This window comes from Ursus arctos, unplaced genomic scaffold (genome assembly GCF_023065955.2).
Source record: "Ursus arctos isolate Adak ecotype North America unplaced genomic scaffold, UrsArc2.0 scaffold_26, whole genome shotgun sequence".
Classification (NCBI taxonomy): domain Eukaryota; kingdom Metazoa; phylum Chordata; class Mammalia; order Carnivora; family Ursidae; genus Ursus; species Ursus arctos.
This window is the reverse complement of record NW_026622941.1, coordinates 38,475,175-38,494,389: the sequence shown is the minus strand read 5'-3', so window position 1 is coordinate 38,494,389 and position 19,215 is coordinate 38,475,175. Positions and strand designations below refer to the sequence as shown.

The 19,215-nt window shown below is 54.1% G+C and overlaps 1 protein-coding gene across 4 annotated transcripts; it reads right to left on the bottom strand.

Moving 5' to 3' along the window:
• Positions 1-322: 322 nt before the first annotated feature.
• Positions 323-5,662, bottom strand: TMEM106C (transmembrane protein 106C). Of its 4 annotated transcripts, none has more exons than XM_026502014.4 (8): positions 5,577-5,662; positions 4,791-5,002; positions 3,823-3,886; positions 3,168-3,327; positions 2,936-3,076; positions 2,442-2,491; positions 1,915-1,968; positions 323-1,042 (listed from the first exon to the last, which is right to left on the bottom strand). In XM_026502014.4, the coding sequence occupies exons 2-8, from the start codon at positions 4,972-4,974 to the stop codon at positions 946-948; spliced, it is 750 nt and encodes a 249-aa protein (XP_026357799.1). In that variant the 5' UTR covers positions 4,975-5,002; positions 5,577-5,662; the 3' UTR covers positions 323-945. The 4 variants fall into 4 exon arrangements, with proteins under 4 accessions (XP_026357799.1, XP_048072604.1, XP_026357796.1 ...); XM_048216647.2 differs by having other exon boundaries at positions 5,462-5,620; XM_026502011.4 differs by having other exon boundaries at positions 5,503-5,591.
• Positions 5,663-19,215: the final 13,553 nt, after the last annotated feature.

Below are 19,215 nucleotides of genomic sequence, written 5' to 3'. Positions count from 1 at the left end.
GGTCATCCCTTCTTAGGAAAGCAGCTTCTCCCTGTCAGGCGTCTGCCCTACCGCTAGCCACCTCCAGGGGGAGCTTGGCACTCTGCCCCGGAAGAGCGGGGGGGGGGGGGGGGGGGGGCCCGCCTGTCACCACCAGGGCCAGTTGGAGACAAGCAAGGCTGCCGTGGCGGGAGGCTGCTTTCTGGGAGGGGAGCTCACGGGGACAGGGCAGTCAGGGCTCCTCTTCCTCCCTCCCATCCTGTGCTGACCCACTTAGCAGACAACTATTCTAGTCCCCCGGAGGTGGCTCCTAAGACATCCAGGCAATCAGAGGAGACGCAGGCGAATCAAAAGCCGGGTTTATTTTTCTACCAAATCCCCAATCCATGTTCCAGCCAATGGATGAAGGGTAAATCAAGCCTCACGTAGACTCTTGGTAAAAACAATTGTAACTTTCTACAGGAAAAAAGTTTTTTTTAAGTTCCTAGGCATTTGTGAGCCGGTGAAAAAATCTCCCCAATTCAATGGTCTGTGCTTTCTTATGTATTCAAACGTTCCCACCCTGCTGCCTCTTCTGCGCAGATGAGGGAGACCATTCCGCAGCTGCCCTAACAGTCCACGCCACTCCATGGTCTGCTAACTAGAACCTCGGTAGGATTTCAGTGCATAATGCCCCACGAACAGCTGAAAAGATCGGAATTCAATTCTTCAAACTGGCTCTGAGTGCCTACTATTTGCTGGGCACAAGCTAGGCACTGGGCAGTGCTTCTGCTGGTTCTGAGAAACACAGATGGTGCTACAGAGAGGAGCTCTTCCCCCAAGTGGCAGGAGGATGTTTGCTGGGGATTAAGAGAACCGATTTCTCCTCTACTTCTACCACCCGGGACAGGTAGGACACTCGGGCCCTGGGAACAGATGCTGGGTCTCTTCTGGCAGGTGCTGCCACGGAAGAACCGAGAGCGGTTTCTAAACAGCTGTGGAATTTGCTCCACAATCCACATAGTGATGTGTCTCCAAGGAGCTCTGGGTCATGTGGCCAATGTAGGATATCTTCACCGAAGTTCTGGGGGGAAAAAAAAACAAACCAAGAATAATAAATTCTGTTTTTGCGATGAAGTAGGAAGAATTGCCTAAATAACTTCTGGCAACAGCTCAGGCAACAGTATCCATGGGTCGCGGGCGCAGAGCTTCATGGTTACATAAGCAGGAGGCCAGAAGATCTCCGTACAGTCACAGAAAGGCTGTGCCATTTCTATCGCAATAAGCGACTCTCCACCCAGGACAATTCTACCCCACAAGAAACTTCTGGCACTGTCTGGCGACATTCTGGGCTGTTAAACTGTGGGCGGGGCGAAGTGGTGACTGGTGGTTGGCAGGTAGAGGCTTGGGATGCTGTTAAACATCTTGGAATGCATAGGACAGTTCCTCACAACAACGGTTGTGAATCCTTTGCCGAGGCTGAGAAACCCTGCTCTAGACCCTCGTATTTCAAATGCCTGCAGCGGTGCTTCTCATTCTGCCCATTTAACAGTCATGGTTCTAGGCCAAACCCTAAAGATCCATGACATAGGGTAATTTATGTGGCTAGAAAGTAACCTAGTCAAATGCTCGGTACTTACACCTGAGAAGTTTTTCCATTCTTTACTAGTCTCATTAGGATTCTAAAGGGATCACAAAACTAGAACCCACTCCATGGAGAAAACTATCTAACTGCTGACTGTGAATCTGGAGATTTGTGACTTGGGTCCTGCATCTAGAGGATGCCCAAGGGTCCACTGTATCTGCGCCTGTAAGGCACTGGGTGTCCTTCTTTGGTTAGGTGCCTCTGCCTTGAGGGTCACACAGCACCCCCTGAGCAAAGGTGGTGAGGTCACACTGCCTGATGGTCCAGACGCAAACACAAAGGCCATGGGGACAGGGAGGAGAGCCACGTACCGCATGAAGACCACTATGTTGTGCACCAGGATATCGGGCAATGTGCAGAAGAAGCTACCAGACCGCAAATAGGGAGACAGTTTGGTTTAAAAAAAAAAAAAAAAAGACAAGAAAGAAAAGAAAAGAAAAAGAGATCATCAGAAGAGTGCTGAATTACAGGGTCAGTCCTGCTTGGGGCCCCTCCCCTCCCCTTCTGACCTAAGTGCTGCCAGGGCTCACTAGCTCTGTGTCCCCACAGTGTCCACACACCCTCCCACGTCATAATCCTTTTCGTTTTTTTCAGACCCGCCATATAAATGCTGGAACTTGGAAATGTTTCTAGTGGCTTAATGTTCTCTTAGAAATTCTAGCACATCAGCCGCATATCTAACAACACATCCCCCAAATAACCCTCAAGATGGCCAAAGCTCAGGGGACCTACGGGCCTACGGCTGGGACTTAAGGTAGGAGCAGCCCCAATCAACTGAGTACGCTGCGAACCCCTTTCATCCAGCAGAGAGCGCACATAGAGAGAACACTGTCCTTACTACACATAGGAGAACGGTCCTCCCATCTCGGCCTTCGCAGTAAAATTCACCTGAAATTAAGACACCAGAGTGAGTCTGTGGTCAGGCAGGCTTGACACAGAACAGTATTACTATCAGCAATCCATGGACCTGGGAGCATTCTTCTATCAGATACGAAATACTTCCCCAAGACTGTCCCTGACGCAGACTAGGTCCCTCTAACGATGTCTGCAACCTCTTCTCTTCTGAGAGGCCAACGAGCCTCAGACTGTAATACCTCCTCTTCCTGATTTGTAGCAAATCGTTTGCTCTCACACATTCTTGTGTCCCCCTAATACTTAAATGCCGATTTTCCCCCTAATTTCTCATAATTACAGGGCGTGTCAGATCTTCCTCACCAACTAGTTCCTACCAGTGGGAATGACAGGGAAAGCAAAGTCATGAGGCTACAGCACCCCACAGCCCCTACTCCTCCCTGAAGCCCGTGGAGCAAGGACCCTAAGAAAACAGCATACCAGTTGCTCACTCCGAGGTGGAATGAGGGAGACGTTAGCGGTCACATATGTACCAACCACTGTGTTCATGTACTGAACCTGGCTGGACAGGCTGGTCACTGCCACTGAGTAGAAGTTGGAGTTCCTGATTTTCAGGGTGGCCTACATCAGGGCAAGTGAGGAAACAAGGATAAGTGTCCTGGGTCCAAGGCCTGCAGGTGCACGACCTGGGAAACAAAGCCCTCCGTCTTACCGTGATGGCAAGGATGACAAGGGAGTCCTGCTTATTAAATGTGACTTTCACCACCTTGATGCCATCATCATCCACAAGGACCGAATGTGGAAACAGGAAGAAAACCACCAAACCAGATGCCAGGAGACAGAGCAGGACAGACAGGAGGACGTACTGCTTCCTGCAAATGACACAGCACATGATCAGCCAAGCAGTCAGATATCAAGGTCCAGTTAGTCAAGATTAAATGCAAAAGCAGGAATGAAGGGAAAGGGAAAGTACAAAGAGCCAGGAACCAGAAACCAGGCAAGAATGAGTGGAGTGGGAGAAGACTTTAAAAACCCACTATGAATGTTGTCTGTCATCTGGGAAGAGAAGCTGAAGAGAAGAGCTCTGAGGACAGAAACATTCCCTCACCTCCCATGCACGATACCCCTGTTCTCCAACGCCTTCCAAGTTAACTCTTGCACTTGGCCCTTAGAATGTTTCTAGCAGTTTCCTTCCCCAGACTGTGATGGGGCAAACATATCTTGCTTGAGTACATAGTATTAAAGGAAATGGGAAATTCACAAGAACACATAAAAGTTTTCCAAAAGTTGGCTGGAGCTCATAAATATACAGGACTAGGGGCAGAGGGCAGAAGTACGTATTGGAAGGAGAGAGGCACGAAACTCACGTTCTCTGAGGGCGCAATCTCTGATCACTGTGTGGGATCAAAGCCACCAACTCGTTTACTTGCTCTAGGAAAGAACCAAACAATTATTTTGGTATAAAAGTAAATTCCATGTGCTGGTGGCACTCTCCCTTACGTCGCACATCAAGCTGCCGCAACACACGCTTGTCTGGAATTAGACATTTCTATGATACAGGTTTCACAGTCTGGGCCTAAGGAACAAGAAACAAGTAAATCTATAGAGTATGCCAGAAATTACAAAACATCTATCAGTCCTACCAGGACAGTGACACTGAGGTTGAGAAATCTAGGATCCTGTTTTAATATTACTACGTGGCCTGGAACTGCCGGATGGCCTTGGGAAAGTAGTCACTACCTCTCTAGGCCACTGTCTCCTCATGTGTCATATGAAGGCTTGGGAGTAGATGGTTTCTAGAGTTCTCACCAGCTATAAACAGCTGTGACTCTCCATCTAAACTGTTAAGACTTTCTGAGGTCCAAGTTAGTGACAGGTGATCCTGTCCTTAATCCAGGCTCCACTCCTGAGCATGTGTTTTTCTGTCCCCACTTGAAATATTTTCCAGACCTTAGGCGGTTAATGATTTACTACCTGCTTCCTTGAAAAGAAGCTTCCAAGATGGTTCCCCTGCAAAGCTGTGCCAGGCCTCAGGAGTGAGAGCAATAAAGAGATGTGCCTGTCAACAAACCCCACAGCGCAGAGCAAACTGAATGTTCCAAAGCAAGGAAACAAAGAACAAAAGAGTGGAAGTGAAGAAAGGCTTTCAGGTATAAGGAGACCAACAGAAGTTGTGGAACCTACCCAAATTTATCAAGTCAGCTCGACTGGCTCCTGTTCAGGGCACTGTCTCTGACTGTGGAACTACTGCCTAGAAGAAAAGCTCTGTCTGGGAGACAGGAGAAACCCTGTAGGTACCTTGGGAGACCTTCCCATGATAACCAAAGATTCTCACCTGTTGGAATGTAGCCTGTCCCCTGGCATGTGAGACAGGTGATGCTATCTCGACCAGTGAACTCCACATATGGGAACTGAGCAATGGCTTCTTCCTGCTCCCTGTCGGCCAGCAGATCCTCCCTGTCCTCTTTCTTTCGCCTGCAATAAGAGGGGCGAGCAGAGGTGGAATGCTGGGACCCCATGGCCGGGATGTGCCACTGGTGTCATGTCCTAGGAGGTACAGAAGCAAGTGAAGGCAGGTTAGTGGACACACCGCGCCAGGAGAGAAGAAACTGCATCTTTCTATGAGAAAAGTGAAAACAAAAATAACCAAACTGCCGTCCCGTGATTTCAAACACCTGCACCATTTCTACCAGGATCATTATTTTGTAGCAATGTTCCCCACCTCCCTCCCACCCGCTACATAAAGCCAGAGGAACAACAGCTCCCTCCGCCAACCTGCCCAGCTCCTCACGGCCTGGGGACTCGGCGCACCCCAGCTCCCACCTGGTCCCAGCCTCGCCCCTTCCTGTCCACTCTCTGCAAACTCTGTGCTCTCCTCGAGAAAACCCGACAAACAACAGGCACCAAATCAATAACAGGCCTTCGAGCTCCCCATCCCCCTCCTCTCGCAGCCCCGGGAGGCGGGCTCGGGTCACGCCCCCTGGCAGAGTGACGCTCCGAGCCCACCAGAGTCGCCCAGGCGTGAGCGAACGCCGACGTCCCCGGACCTGCAGGGCGCCAACTCCTGGCAGCTCCTCTCCGGGCCGCACCCGCCGCCACCTGCCCGCTCCGGCAGGTTTACCTGCCTCTTCAGCCCTCGCAGCTGCCAGCACTCGCTGCGCACGCGCCGAAGGACAAGCTGCGCGGGGACTGGGACTGGGCGGAGAGGGGGAGGTGCCGGCGTGCGCGCGCGCATGCGCTCTTCGCAACCCAGCGGCGGCGCCGGCAGAGGGCGGCGGAGAACGGCACCCACCCTGAGCTGTTCCGGGGAGGCGGACTCGGAGCGGGGGAGACGCTCCGCCGTTCCTCAGAAACGGCAGGAGGGGCCCGAGTTAAGTTTCCGGAGTCGCGTAGTCTCTGCCTGGGGACGAGGAAGGACGCTGCGGCGGCCAGAGCCATTCTCAACTCCTGTTTGAGCGCAGGGGCTGTGTGGACGCGGAGGTTACAAAGATGCGGAAGACACGGAACCTGCCCCTCTCCTGCTCGTGGTCCTCCCGTTCGCTAGCCGTCCACACACACAAAGGCGTGCACAGAGGGATGAGAGTACACGTTTTAAAGGGTGGGTTTCTTTGTACGGACTACCAGGTTGAGCTTACCCTGCAGCGGAGGGCAGACATTAAGCAGGTGACATTGCTTAAGATGATGCTGGAGAGGAGAGATTCTGAACTGGGTGGCCATGGGGAGTGAAGCCTGCGACGTCCGAGGTCCGCCACCTCCCTCTCTCTCTCCTCATTCTATAGGGAAGGCTGGGTGCCCCTTCTGTTTTCTAGTTGCCTGCCCGGCTGCTGGTCATAGTCGGTCCGCTGAGCCTTTAGAGTAAGAAGGGCTGAAAAAAGACATATTGAATGACACTTGTTAAAAACAATAAGGCAGACTTTACTAAAGGGGGCCATGGGAATAGGTGTAGGGACTGCTGCAACGGGGACTTGCTGCGGGGTTGGGGGGAGGGGATTGGGCACAGCTCTGTATGGGCAAGTAGGAATTTAGAGCCAAGGAGCAGGTTGGGGGTCAGTGGATGGAAAATTACTAAGAGGAAACATCAGGGGTAAGGAGGATTCTGGCTAAACCGACCTAACAGGATTCTTGCTAAAGACGGGCCAGGGTGATCAGACATTTACCTGGGGGATGGTGGAGAATGATCAGGTACCCAGGGTTGGGAGTTTTCTTGCTAAAACTGGATTTTACAATAAGCACACAGATGGGCCTATGAGAAGTTTTAGGAGCCTGACTAAAGTTTGGTCAAGCAAAGAATCTTTATCAGAAGCAGCAAGGAGCCATTGTTCCTCTTTTTTTACCTTCAGCCCATACCTTCTCCTTCTTGGAATCGGGTCTTCGCTTCTCTCTTTGCAAGCTCTATACCAATTTATATTCTTTATTTATACAAATCTGATTTTGTTTGGGACAACAATATTCTCAATTAAAAATACATCTCCCAACCTTTCTTGCCATGTGACACAGTTTGAGCCAATGAGATATAAACAGAGGTTGTGTGGCGCTTCCTGGAAAGCTCCTTAAAAGGGACGGAAACTCAACTGGTCCTTTGACTTTCCTCTTCCTGTTTGTAATTTGGGCTTGGTATTGGATACGGGGCAGCCATCTTGTGACCATGAGGCAAGAAATGCATGCTATGGGAGGCTGGGTAGAAGCATACAAGGAGCCTTGGTCCCTGTGGCATTTGGAGCCACATTCAAGCCTTGGACTACCTATCTTTTTTTTTTTTTTTCTAAAGATTTTATTTATTTGACAGAGAGAGAGACAGCCAGCGAGAGAGGGACACAAGCAGGGGGAGTGGGAGAGGAAGAAGCAGGCTCATAGCAGAGGAGCCTGATGTGGGGCTCGATCCCAGAACGCCGGGATCACGCCCTGAGCCGAAGGCAGACGCTTAATGACTGCGCCATCCAGGCGCCCCTGGACTACCTATCTTATGACTTCTCATTACATGAGAAAAATGAGCACTCCCCACCAAAATTGTGTTTTTTGGCATGTCTCTCACCGTGTGATGTAATCCTAAAAGATACAGAGCTAGTTTAAAGCCTGGGTTTTAACACAAGCAGCGTGACAGCTTTAATCACACACTACGTAGGCCACGCTCTTCTAACGTCTGCTCTTAGTAGGAGGGAGGCCTCTTTCCTGTGTGAGGCCTTTCTTCCGAGTTCAGCTTTCTCGTCTGAGAACCTGCTTCTGACAGGGAATTCTCCTGAGGAATCCGGGGAATGAGTCCATCCTCTTGTCACACGGGTGTTGCCTCACCTTTCCACCTCTGTTGGAACCCTGCCAAAGACTGATGTCCACACTACAGCTGGACATTACAGAGGGTCCAGGCTGTCCCGGGAGCAGGGACGGTGAAGAGGCAGCAGCCTGTTTTATACGTGGAGACCAGAGGAAGACGGAGGGCTGTGGTTGCCTTGAAAAGGGAAGGGAACAGGCTAAGCGCTTGGGCCTGTGGTGAGGATGGAAAGGACTTTGGGTTGATAGGGGCTGTGAAGGAGACCTGGGAACTTAACCAGCAGAACCCCTGAGGCGTCTGACAGTCTGCTTCTGAAGGTGGGTCTGGGACAGATAGACTACTCTCCAGTGTGGCTCGTCTATCTCCTCACCTCCCCAGCTCCCAGCTCCACACCAGCGTGGTAGGCTCTCAATCAATGCTTGCAGAACGGCTCAGCCTGAAGGCTGGCCAGCACTGCCTGGGGCAGTGGTCCCAGCCTCCGCCTGTGCCATCCAGGAGGCAGTTTTAATTGGGCAGCACATTCCTGAGGAGATACCCATCACTTCTCACCTTTGCCTGGCTTCCAGGTTTGTCTCACCGTCCTGGTTATGAGCAGTGAGGTTGCTGCAGACATGAGCTCACTGGGGCTCTCCGGGTGGGCCAGGGCAGAGTGGGGCCGCCTGGGGATCCCTGCACTTCCAGCCTCTTTGGTGTCTCCCTGTGCTCTAGGTAGCCCTGGCCTCCCAGGCTGAGAGCAGTAGAGTCCCAAGGGCTGCTGTCCTGAAAGGCCCTGAGGGATGGGGGGAGGGACTGGCTCTGCTCAGCTCCATACCCTCCCCTCACACCCAGGGCCAAGACTGTGCAGGCGAGCGTTTAGGACTCTGGTAACCTCCCTCCTCACTGACATGGAGGCTGAGGGGGTAGAGCTGGGAACGCTCTTCAAGGTCTTCATTCTGCTACCTTTATTCCACACTCGGGAGAACTTGCTTGAAGCTAAGTGACACCTGGTATGTGAAAGAGTTGGCACTTGCTTCTTTGAGCCCGGGAAGCAGGCCACCACTGTGTCACGCTCTCTTGTCCTCATACAGTGCACCACAGGCCTCTGGTTTGGGGATGTGACTGCTTTCCTGGGGCCCAGGAATCTTGGCCTGGGCTGGCAGGGCTGGTGCCCAAGGACCGGCATGCCCGGGCACAGTGCAGCCATTCCCTACAGCGATGCCAGGACCAAGGTCTCAAATCCTCAGGGACCCTCCAGCGGGTGGGCCTGCAGGAGCTCCCTTCCCTGCCTGGCACAGGCCGCGTCTCTCCCTGCTCTCCCCGTGTTTTCCCCTTTCTCCTCAGTGGTACTTCAGGAATACCCGGTGTCATCTCTCCGGTGAGCTGAGCCATTGAATAAAGACAGTTGAGGAGATTTGCTTAAAGCAATCTTTTAAGAAATATTTCCACCCTACAGTAATCAAACCCAAAGGACTATTATCTCTTTGGAAGGCGGGACTGTCACACAAGGAAAACCAGAACACAAGCTAACATCTTAAAACAAACACCAGAACCAGATCCTCTTGTAGGGGGACTTGCAGATTGAGGAGACGAATACCTGGCCCCCGAACACTGGTAACACCTGTCCCCAGGGTCCATGTGATGGCTGTGCAGGCCTTGGGCCTTAGTAAACGCCAAAAGCCCCTCCGAGGAACACGTGTGCTGAGTCACACCCATGTGCCCGCTATACACATGTGACGTACACTCCCCCCCGCCGCCGCCCCCGTGCCAGCCTCAGGGACAAACCTGGTGGCCAAACAGACCCACACCTGATTGTCGTCAAAACTGCCATTACACTCTTGTCTGCATGTGGTGCTGTGCTGGGCGTTGGGCTTCTGCCCCCAGAAGCCTCTATCTGAGACCCACCAGACGAGTGGAAGAGGGACAAGCAGGGTATGAGTGGATGCCCCGTGCAGAGCAGGCAGTGAAAACTGTGGGTGAGGAATGAGGGAGCCACAGGGCGGGGCCCGAGGACAGACGGCAGAGGTGACCTCCAAGAGGATTTGCATCCTCACCCCCATCCCGCAAGTCAGCTGTCTCAACTAGCTCTTGGTGTCTTCTCTTCTCCATCTACAGTCAGGCCGTGTCCATCTTTGCCGAGGCGATGCGGTGGCCTTCTTAGTCGGTTTCTCGACTTAAACAAAGGAACAGTTTCCTGAGTATCTGTTATGGGTCAGGCAGTGTAGAAGGCTCTAGCTTCACATTTAGTTCTCTCCACAGCCTCTCTCTCTACAGCCTGGGTCTCAACACCCCCATCTGATGGATGGCGCATCCATGGCTCAGAGAAGTGGAGTGACCTGCCCAGTGTCACACAGCTGGGATACGAATACCACACCACCTACGGCCACCTGCCCTTCTGGCTCTTCCTTCACACTCGATTGAGGGAGTGGTCTAGTCTCGAGGCCCTTTAATAAAATGCAAATGGAGTCATATCATTCTGTTTCTTAAAACCTTCAGAGGCTCCTCACAGGCTTCAGGAAAAGACCCAAAACCCTTCCAAAGCTTGCAAGGCCCTTTCCACTCTCCTGCTGCTCTCTTCCCACTAACCACACGCTCCGACCACAGAGGACTATTTGCAGCTCCCTGAACACGCCGGCAACTACTCGTGCTTGCTCATTCTGTCCTCTCTGGGTAGGACATTCTTTTCTCCCTGCCCCACCCCACCCCACCCCACCCCACACCCCATTTCCTGCACCCAGAGAGTTCCTACACAACCATTGAAGCCTAGCCCGGATGCCACTCTGCAATCTTCCCTGCAAACCGATCTCCTGCTGTCCCCGCACACGCACCGCTCAGCGTCCGGGCAGGTGCCGTCACATCCGTCCGTTGGACTCATGTCTAGCACCTGTGCTCTCCCTGCTGTTACACCTGCCTGTGAACCAGGGCGACTGTCCTCTTAGACTATAAACTCCCCGAGGGCAGGGATGGTGTCCCTGGAGCCTAGAAGAAAGCCTGGCAGAGAGTAGTTGAGTGAGTTGAGTGAATGAATGAGGGGGTACCTTAGGGCAGGGACAGTGTCATAGTCACAGGACACATTGTGTGTCCCCACCTCATGGCATGTGCTTGGTACCCAGTGGACGTGAAGTTATGGTAAGTGACTAGAGGCTGGAGGAGAGAGGACGGAGGGCAGGAGAGGGGAGGGAAGGCTGGACTTAGGTGGCAGTACAGGCCTGTGCACAGCTCTGTTCCTTCCGCCAGGGGGCGTGGGAGGCCCAGCACCGGAGGCCTCCACCCTGCAAGTTCTCTTCCCCTTGAGGCTCAGCCTTAAAACCTGCAGAGGTTCGGGGTTTTTCCTGTCCACAGAAGGGTCCAGGAGGTGGCCAGCTTCCAAGGGAAGGAGCCCACCCAAAGCTGGGTTACTGCAGCAGCAGGCCTGGGACTGGCTGGCCGGCCCTTGCCTGGTGGGACAGGAAGCAGCCAGCTCCTGGGATCTGGATGCCCACAGGCGAGGCCCACCTTGGAACAGATAGGAGCTTGCAGCTGGTGGCTCTGGCTGGGGCCGAACTGGTTCAGAGCTGGGAATGGGCTCAGAGCCCTTCACGCCATGGGCATGGGGGCATCTAGTTTATGGAAATTCCTGGACACTAGCAACTCGTTAGGACTCACAACGCTGTCTCCCGGCTCTACCCCATGCCAGTCAAGGCCAGCCCAATCTTTCAGGGAGTCTGGGCTCTAGCAGAAAGCGATGAATAGAACATAGTCCCCTCCCTCCAGGGGCTCCCCACGTCCTCCATGGAAGCTCTGCACCTGCCATCTTCCAGTGGCTTCTGGAGCCAGACTGCTGCATGGGAATCATGGCTCAGCCTGTCACTAGCTGTGTGACGTTGGGCACTGACCTTAACCCCTTCGGTACCTCGGGTTCCTCATGTGTGACATTGTTAAAATGATGGAATAATTTATTCCATGACAGCCTCTTAGAAGAGTGCCTGTCAGGTAGTAAGCATTCAATACACCACAGCAATCATCACGATGATGGTTCCCTATCAACCGGCGCTCAGAAGCTTACAGTTGAAGGCATATGGGAGAATAGCCAGACCGGTGACCTGGCAGTATTGTCACCATCTTTGAATTGGCTTTGAGCACCCCCAGCTGGTCATTCCAAGTCCTTAGGTGTGGAGAAGAGGACCCAGCAGGACTCAGAGGCTCTCAGCTCATGGGGCTTTTGGATCTGAAAGGGAGCACGCCAGACAGATCCAGAGAGGACTGAGGCCCAGAGACGCCCAGTGACCTGGTAAAGGTCACAGAGACAAGAAGAGGCAGGGCAGGGAGAAGGGTCCAGTCCAATGACCCACCACCGTATCTCTTGGGGTCTTTGGGCCACATGGCTGTGTGGCCACTCTAGTGGTCCATCCATCCCAACCGAGATAGCTTGGTAATTTTTGTCCAAATTAAATGGCACCAAACATTTGTATCAAAGAGAGTTTTTGAGTGTTCTTGTTTTGTCTTTCCCCCGTCCTTATGGACAGGTTTGTAGGGGACAGTACCAACAGTAAGAGTGAGAGAACTGGGCAGGTAAGGGAGGCGTCAGAGGTGAGAAGCAGCCGAAGGTGCTGGAGAGATGGAGCGTGAATCCAGATGACTGTCCACAGTGGCGGCCTGGCATCTTCCTCCTCTCCGCGCTGGCTGCTGGGAGGACAGCCTCTTGCGTGATGGGCGCCATATGTTGGGAGCTGGGCCTCTGGGGTCCTGTTTCTGCCCCTGCTTCTGCCTCAGCTTTCTCTGCTCTTACGGTTGTATCCCTGCCACTGAGCTTAGGTCCTCAATCGCCACTCCCCTTCCAGAAGCAGCACATATGTTACTTCCTCCATGAAGCACTTCTGTCCTGACCCTCTGCCGGGGACCATCTCGTGTTACTTTGTTTGTACTTCTCTCCCTGGGGTGGGGGGTGCCTCTCCCCTTGCATGATCCTAGAGAGGCAGCATAGCCTAGGGGCTGAGAGCGTGGATTCTGGACCCCCGGGGCACAAAGCCCGACTATTATACCAGTTGTATGGTGGTGTGTGAGTTTCTTAACTTCCGTGTGCCTCAGTTTGCTCCTCCGCAAGACGGGGATAACAACAGTACCTTCCTTACAGGGTTGATAGGGCTTTGAGTGAGTAGATGTGTGTCAAGACCAGCACCTTTGGGTGGGAAATCCTCTCTCCGTGGAGGCTGTTGTCATTGGTACATTCGTGTCTGTGCCCTACTTCCTCCTTAAGCCCACGGCGCCTTGAGGGGAGGGTCCCTCTCTTTTACTTAAGCCGATTTGTGTCCCCCGCACAGCGGGTCCTTGCAGACTGTTTGTGGGACGAGGATGGGACCCAAGTGCCCTCTCCCCTGGTCCACAGCCCCACCCCCGGGGCCCCTGCAGAGCGGGGCTGTCTCCGTGGCTGGGGCCCTTCCTCTCACAGCCCCGCCTGAACTCCGGCAATTTTCCCTGGCAGCTCCCACGTTCTCCTCTAACTTTAGGGTTGGTTTCCAGCTGTGGTTGGATTTTTCTGTTTGAAAAAATATTTTAAGCAGCTGGTGGGGAAGGGGTGGAGAGGTGGGAAAAGAATAATAAATAAACTAGTGAAAGGAAGATTGTCTAAGTGATTTGAAGCTGCCACTGCCCACAGCTCGGTCCCCGGGTTGTGCCAAGGACTGGGGCGCCATCAGGTGATGGGGGGTGGGAGGGGACGCCCTGGTGGCTTCCCGGGCTGAGGAGAGAGCCTCTCTGCTGCTCACAAGTGCCTCTTGCGCTCTCTTTCACTTTATGCCTCGCGTGAATTCTGAAGATGCAAGAAGCAAACAGATGGAAAGGGTTGGCTCTGCAGCAGGCAGGATTGAGGTTAGACACTGAAAAGAACTTAATATCAGAACCGATCCCTGAAATCCACCTCTATTTCCCCCAAGACCTGTTTTTCTCCAGAACCCGACGTCCTTCTTAGCCTTTATTATACAATACCTCAGAGAGCCCCCGTGCACCCCAGTTGCTTTTCATTCCCCCAACACCACCCCACGCTCCTGAACTTCAAAGAGAAGTGCCTTCCTCCCGCAACCCCAACTTCATCAGCAGTCTCTTTCCTCTCAGTTCTGTTCTGCCTCTGAGGCCCGCAGGCTTTTTTCCAAAATTGTCACCTTAGTCACCTCCCCACTGGGGGTGGGGCCTCAGCCAGGGAGACCCCCCCCCCCAGCTGGCAGAGGCCCAGGCCAAGGGCCAGGAGCAGGGGCCACGGGCTGCCCCCCACACAGAGGGAAGGTCCACTCTGCCCCTGTGCTGGCCGGGGAAGATTGCTGAGACAGAGACCCACAGAAATTCCAGGATGGGAGAGAAAGTAAATCATAGAGTCGAACAGAAGCCGAGTCAGAAGGAGACAAGGAGCAAGTCAGACGTGGGGGTAGGGAATTGACAGTCACTAGGCAGTGCCCCTGGCCAGAGCCACATGGAAATTCCTGTGGCCTCTGATGGCAGGGTGGGCTCAGCCCTGAGGGCTGCCTGGTGCCATCGGGTGCGGGGTGGGGGTGGGGGGACCCAGCATGGGGTCTCATGCCTGGGCCGGCAGGGAGGTCCTGCCCTCCACGCCACGTTCTCTGTTCTCCGGAAGGCTCCCTCCACTGGAGTCAGAGCCCGGAAGGGGGGTGATGCCCCCATGCAGACTGGGCTCTGGAGCCTGGAGAAGCTGTGGGGGGCAGAGTGCCTTGCAGTCTCGGGGAGCCAGTAGCAAGGGTAGGAGAGGCTGGGAATCGGGGGGCTGACTTTTCAGGCATGAGGTGGGGTGCCAGCCTAGCCGGAAATGGCTGGGCCTGAGGACCAAGGAAGTGGCCGAGCTGTTGAGGAATAAGGGGTGGTGGGTGGGGGTGGAAAGGAGGCCGTCTGGGTTTCAGAGCACTTCGCTCTTTGCAGGGTGAGGAGTACTCTGGCCAGGAAGTCTGGGTGGGAGGGTGTGCCTGCAGTGCTCAGCAGTCTGCAGGGCCGAGGAGCCGGGGAAGAGCCGGCTCAGGGTTGTGCATGGACTGACAGCTGTCTTCGAGGCCTCCCTCATAATGATGCACACCCCTGAGGCCCATCTGCAGTCCTAGGTCTCCCCCAGTAAGGAAAGCAACACAGGTCTAAATTTATGACTGAAATTGCTGCTTATTAGGCGATCCTTACAGCCGGCTAACTTGGACCACAGCAAAATTTAGAGTCCCAGAGGCTTCTCAGAGGGTACAAATGGGAATTTGTACTTCCTAATATAATTTTACATTTACGCTGAACATGAAACTTGGCATTTTTTTTCTTATTGAGAGAAGAAATATACTTCTATTAAACATATATGTAGAGTTTAATAAATAATTTAAATCATACACCCACGTTTCCGCAGGCCAGGTCAAGAAATAGAATACCATCAGCATCCCAGAAGTCCTGAGTGCCTCCCTCATCAGCCCCACCTCTCCACCCCAGAGGGAACTGTCTCCTGACTTCTGTGATCGCCATTTCCTTGTTTATCTTCCAAAGCATTTAGTCTCTTAGATAGTATCATTTTTGAGTTTCACAGCAACCTTATTATTCCCACTTTACAGATGAGAAAACTGAGGCTCAGAAAGGTTAGATAACAAGTCCAAGGCCACCCAACCAGTAAACGGACAACCTGGAACATATTTGGATTGGCTGATGCCTGGGGCAGTTTCTTATCAAATCAGAATCCCCAGGACAACCCCTGTGTTGGAGAGCAGCACCCCAGTGCCCAGAGAAGGGGGAGGCCCTCTTCGCGGCCAAGCCGGATGTTCCCCTCCTGGATTTGTTGACTCACCTAGGGCCCTGCTGTTTGAGTACCTGGCAAGAAAGGATGGAGGCCCAGCGGAGAGTACCTGGAAGATAGGAAAGATACCCTCTAGCTAGAAGGAGCTAGAAGCCCATCTGGGATGGGATGGATGCCTAGAAAGGGCCCTGCCTGACACATGCCAAGCAAGCCCGGGGCCATGAGGATGTGCCTGAGCAAGGTGTGGCCCAAATTTTTGCCAGACCTTCCAGGTGTGTCCTCCTCGGTGGGCCAGGTGCGGTTGGCGTGAGCACGCGTGTGAGTATGTGTGCCCCTGGCAGGTCACCTTTTGACCTGCCCAGCTCTATCTGCACACTTGGACTGCTCAGAACCATTCCCCCCGCCCTCAGCTTTTTTTTTTTTCATTAAAAATTATTCATTGTTGTCGTAGGAATTTCAAATACAAAGTCTTTCCTTTTTTCTGTGATCCCAGACATAATTTCTTTGAGCGATTTGGCAGGTGTCCTCTGCACTTCTTTCTAAGCACATTCAAATGAACAGTTACTTGGCTATACACATCTAAAGGCAACCGTTGTTAATTACTAGTTGTTGATTAAACGTAATTATTTCTAACAAAATAGTATCAGATTCTGCGTATTGTTTTTCAACTTCTTCTCACTCACGGTACCTCGGCCATCTTCCCTGTCAGTCTGCGTGGATTTCTTCCACTTTTTATTACAGCTGAGGAGCGCTCCACTCAACAGGTACCATCGCGTGTCTGACGGGTCGGCCCCTCTGGCTCTCAGCTGCCCCAGCCTTCCTGAGGTGGACAGTCTGGTGCGTGGGGAGCAGCAGGACAGAGACTGGCCTGACCCTGGGAGGCAGCCCAGTCCCGCTGCCTTTTGACCTCCAGCCGCCCCACCACCCCACCTGCCGCAAAGTCCACACTCCCTTCTCTTGTGCTCTGTCTCAATCTCCTTCCCTTTCTCCCTCCTGAGCCTTGACCTCTCCTCACACTGCAGGCTCAGCGGCTGCTGGCTGAGCTCCGGGCCCCTGAGGCTGTCCATCCGTCCATCCCCGAGAGCCACTGGGGCTGGAAAGGCCTAGAGTTCAGAAGCCTGTGCACGGACAACCTGCAAGGCCAGCAGCTCGCCTCCTGCCAAGGCCGCCCCAGGAGAGGGCGCCGCGCCCATGGTGAGGCTGGCTGTGCCCCATGCCCGCATGGTGGCTTCCTGCTTCCCAGAGGGCACGGGCCATGGGAACCGTGCCAGAGAGGCCCGGTGCCCCCGCCCCTGCCCAAGTGTCATGGAAAATCCGAAGCCTTGATCTTTGTTCTTGATGGCTCCTCCCCGATTTTTACAACTGGAAACTTGCGGCCGTTTTGTTCCCATCAGCTTGGGAGAGAGGTGTCCTGGGGGGGGGGGGATGGCTGAGTCAGCAGCTGGTACAGATCTCGGGGCTCCCAAAGACCCCATGACCCCTCCCCTCTCACTCACACTCGCATAAACAGACCACATTTTGTGCTGGGAGGCAGAGGGGACGGGGATGGGCACAGCCTTTGTGTCTGACCTGGGCAAGCTGCCTCCCTGTCGCCCAGGATCCACACCCCAGTGGTCCAGGCCCATGATCCCCCTTGCTCTACCTCTTATGATGTCCCGGTGGTGAGCGGTGCCCAGCCCTCCTCATTGCTCAGGGCCCGTCTAGTGGATCTGTTTACCATGGGATCCAATTAGAAGTTTATGGTAAGGAAACTACTTTGCGAGGTTGCTTCCCTCCCCCTGTGCTTGGCTCTGCTCCTGCTGCCCTCTCCCTCCCTTCTCCCCCATAGCCAGAGTTCATGGAAACTTCCCAGGTCAGTGATTCTCACCTGCTTTTCCTCCTCAGCAGAGAGGGGCCCAACCCCCTTCTCTGGAGCCTGGCACCTGCTTTCCCTCAAACCCCTGTTTTCCTCGGACAAGGCCCACTGCGGAGGAAGAGCAGACCTGGGAGCTGAACCCAGAACAGAACTTCCCCTCAGGCCTTGCTCATCTCCCGACATCGGCCCATGAGATGTGATCTTAGCGGTGAGCCCGGGCAGCCTGCACCCCAAGGTGAGAGAAGACAGAGGTGCTGAAGCTACGAGGGAGAAGGCCCAGATCCTGTCAGAGCTTCTGCACTCCCGAAGCGGCCCACCGCTCCGTCCACTCACAGCTGCTGTGAGGAGCCGGGAGGAAACTGCAGTCTAGCTGGGGGGCGGGAGGTACGTAACACAAGCTCAGGACCTCAGAAGAGGGAGGCCTGTCTGCTGGGAGTTAGGACTTGAGCAGCTGGGGTGATTGGAGAGCGAGTGGCCGGGGGGAGGGGGGTTGAGGGGTGTAGGGAACCGGAACCCTGTGCTTAGGCTCCTCTGCCTGGCCAGGGCTCAGGGCGGCTCTGCCCTGTCTATCGGTCTGTCCATTATGGGTGGCACGCTTGCCTGGGGTCTGGAGCAGGCAGTGGCTGTAGGGGCAGAGGGAACTGAGCTGGCTGGCCTAGGCACTGAGTGCGTGACCTTGGCTTGACGACGCTCTGCCTGCCAGGCCCCATCGCTTCTGGGGGCGGGGGGCGCAGAGTAAGACTGAGAAGAGCAGTGCTTGCCCTGTGGGCCGAGGAGGGATGCTGGGGGCTGAGCGACCGCAGGCTGGGCCTCTCCACCCCGCATCGGATCTGCCTCACTGCCCAAGCGGGACAGATTATTTCTGCCCCTTCGGTGCCTTTGCTCCCTGTCCAGGAGTTACTCAGTTACCGGTGTCGGTTTTCTATTTCCAGAGCAAGACAGGCCTCCCCTCCCAGCTTCCTTTACCCCAAGCCTTGGGCATTGCCCGTCCATCCAACTCCGGGGAGGGACCAGGTACCTGGGTCTGGGTCCAGGGGCAAGGTCGCCCTCATCTCGGTTGGGGAAGCCAGGGGTGTCTGAGGGCGGGTTAGCCCCTCTCTCCTTTGCATCTTTCCTCTCCAGCTTCCCGCCAGGATGTTCCCACCAGCATGCAAACATGCTGAACACACTGTAGCTCTCATCTTTAAAAACCCCTCCAAGACCCACGCCCTTCCAGCCACAGCTGCACGGCCCTGCTGCTTTCACGGCCACACTCCTCCCAAGAGTGGGTGACACTGGCTCTTCTTACCTCCTCCCTGCCATTCCCTCTTCACCCTCCCCCCAAATCTGGCTTCTGCCCCACCACACCCACTTGTAAGAAAGTCGCCAAACCCAGCTTCTTGGCCTCGCTTCCCCTCTGTGTGCAGCTTGAACTCAGCCGGCTCCCCTCTCTGGCTTACCATACATGGGGCTTACATGGGGCTCTCCTGGTTTTCTTCCTGCACGTTCCTCTCCAAAGTGGCTTTAATGCCGATGACCTTGGACTCGGTCCTGAGCTCCTCCCTCCGTGGGTGCATTGCCGTAGGCACTGCCATGTGGATGCCAGTCCATGACTGGCCCATTCCTCCTCTTTGAGCCCTGATTCCTAGAAACAGACTTGACATTTCTTCTTGAGGACTCCCAGATGTTTCCAACATAACCCGTTGCCAGAAGAACTCTTGATTCTCACCCTGTTATGCCCCAGTCTTGCCTGCATCCTCTCCACCTTCCTAGTTGCGAAAGACTGCAGTCCTTGAGTCCTCTTTACCTTTTACACCCAATTCTCAGCAAGTCCAGCAAATCCTTCCTCCAAAGCGGGTTCCTCCTCTTCGAATTCCACCATGTCTCTCAACTGCCACCACCCCGTTTTCATTCAAAGAAACTACCATCCTCTCTTACCTGGA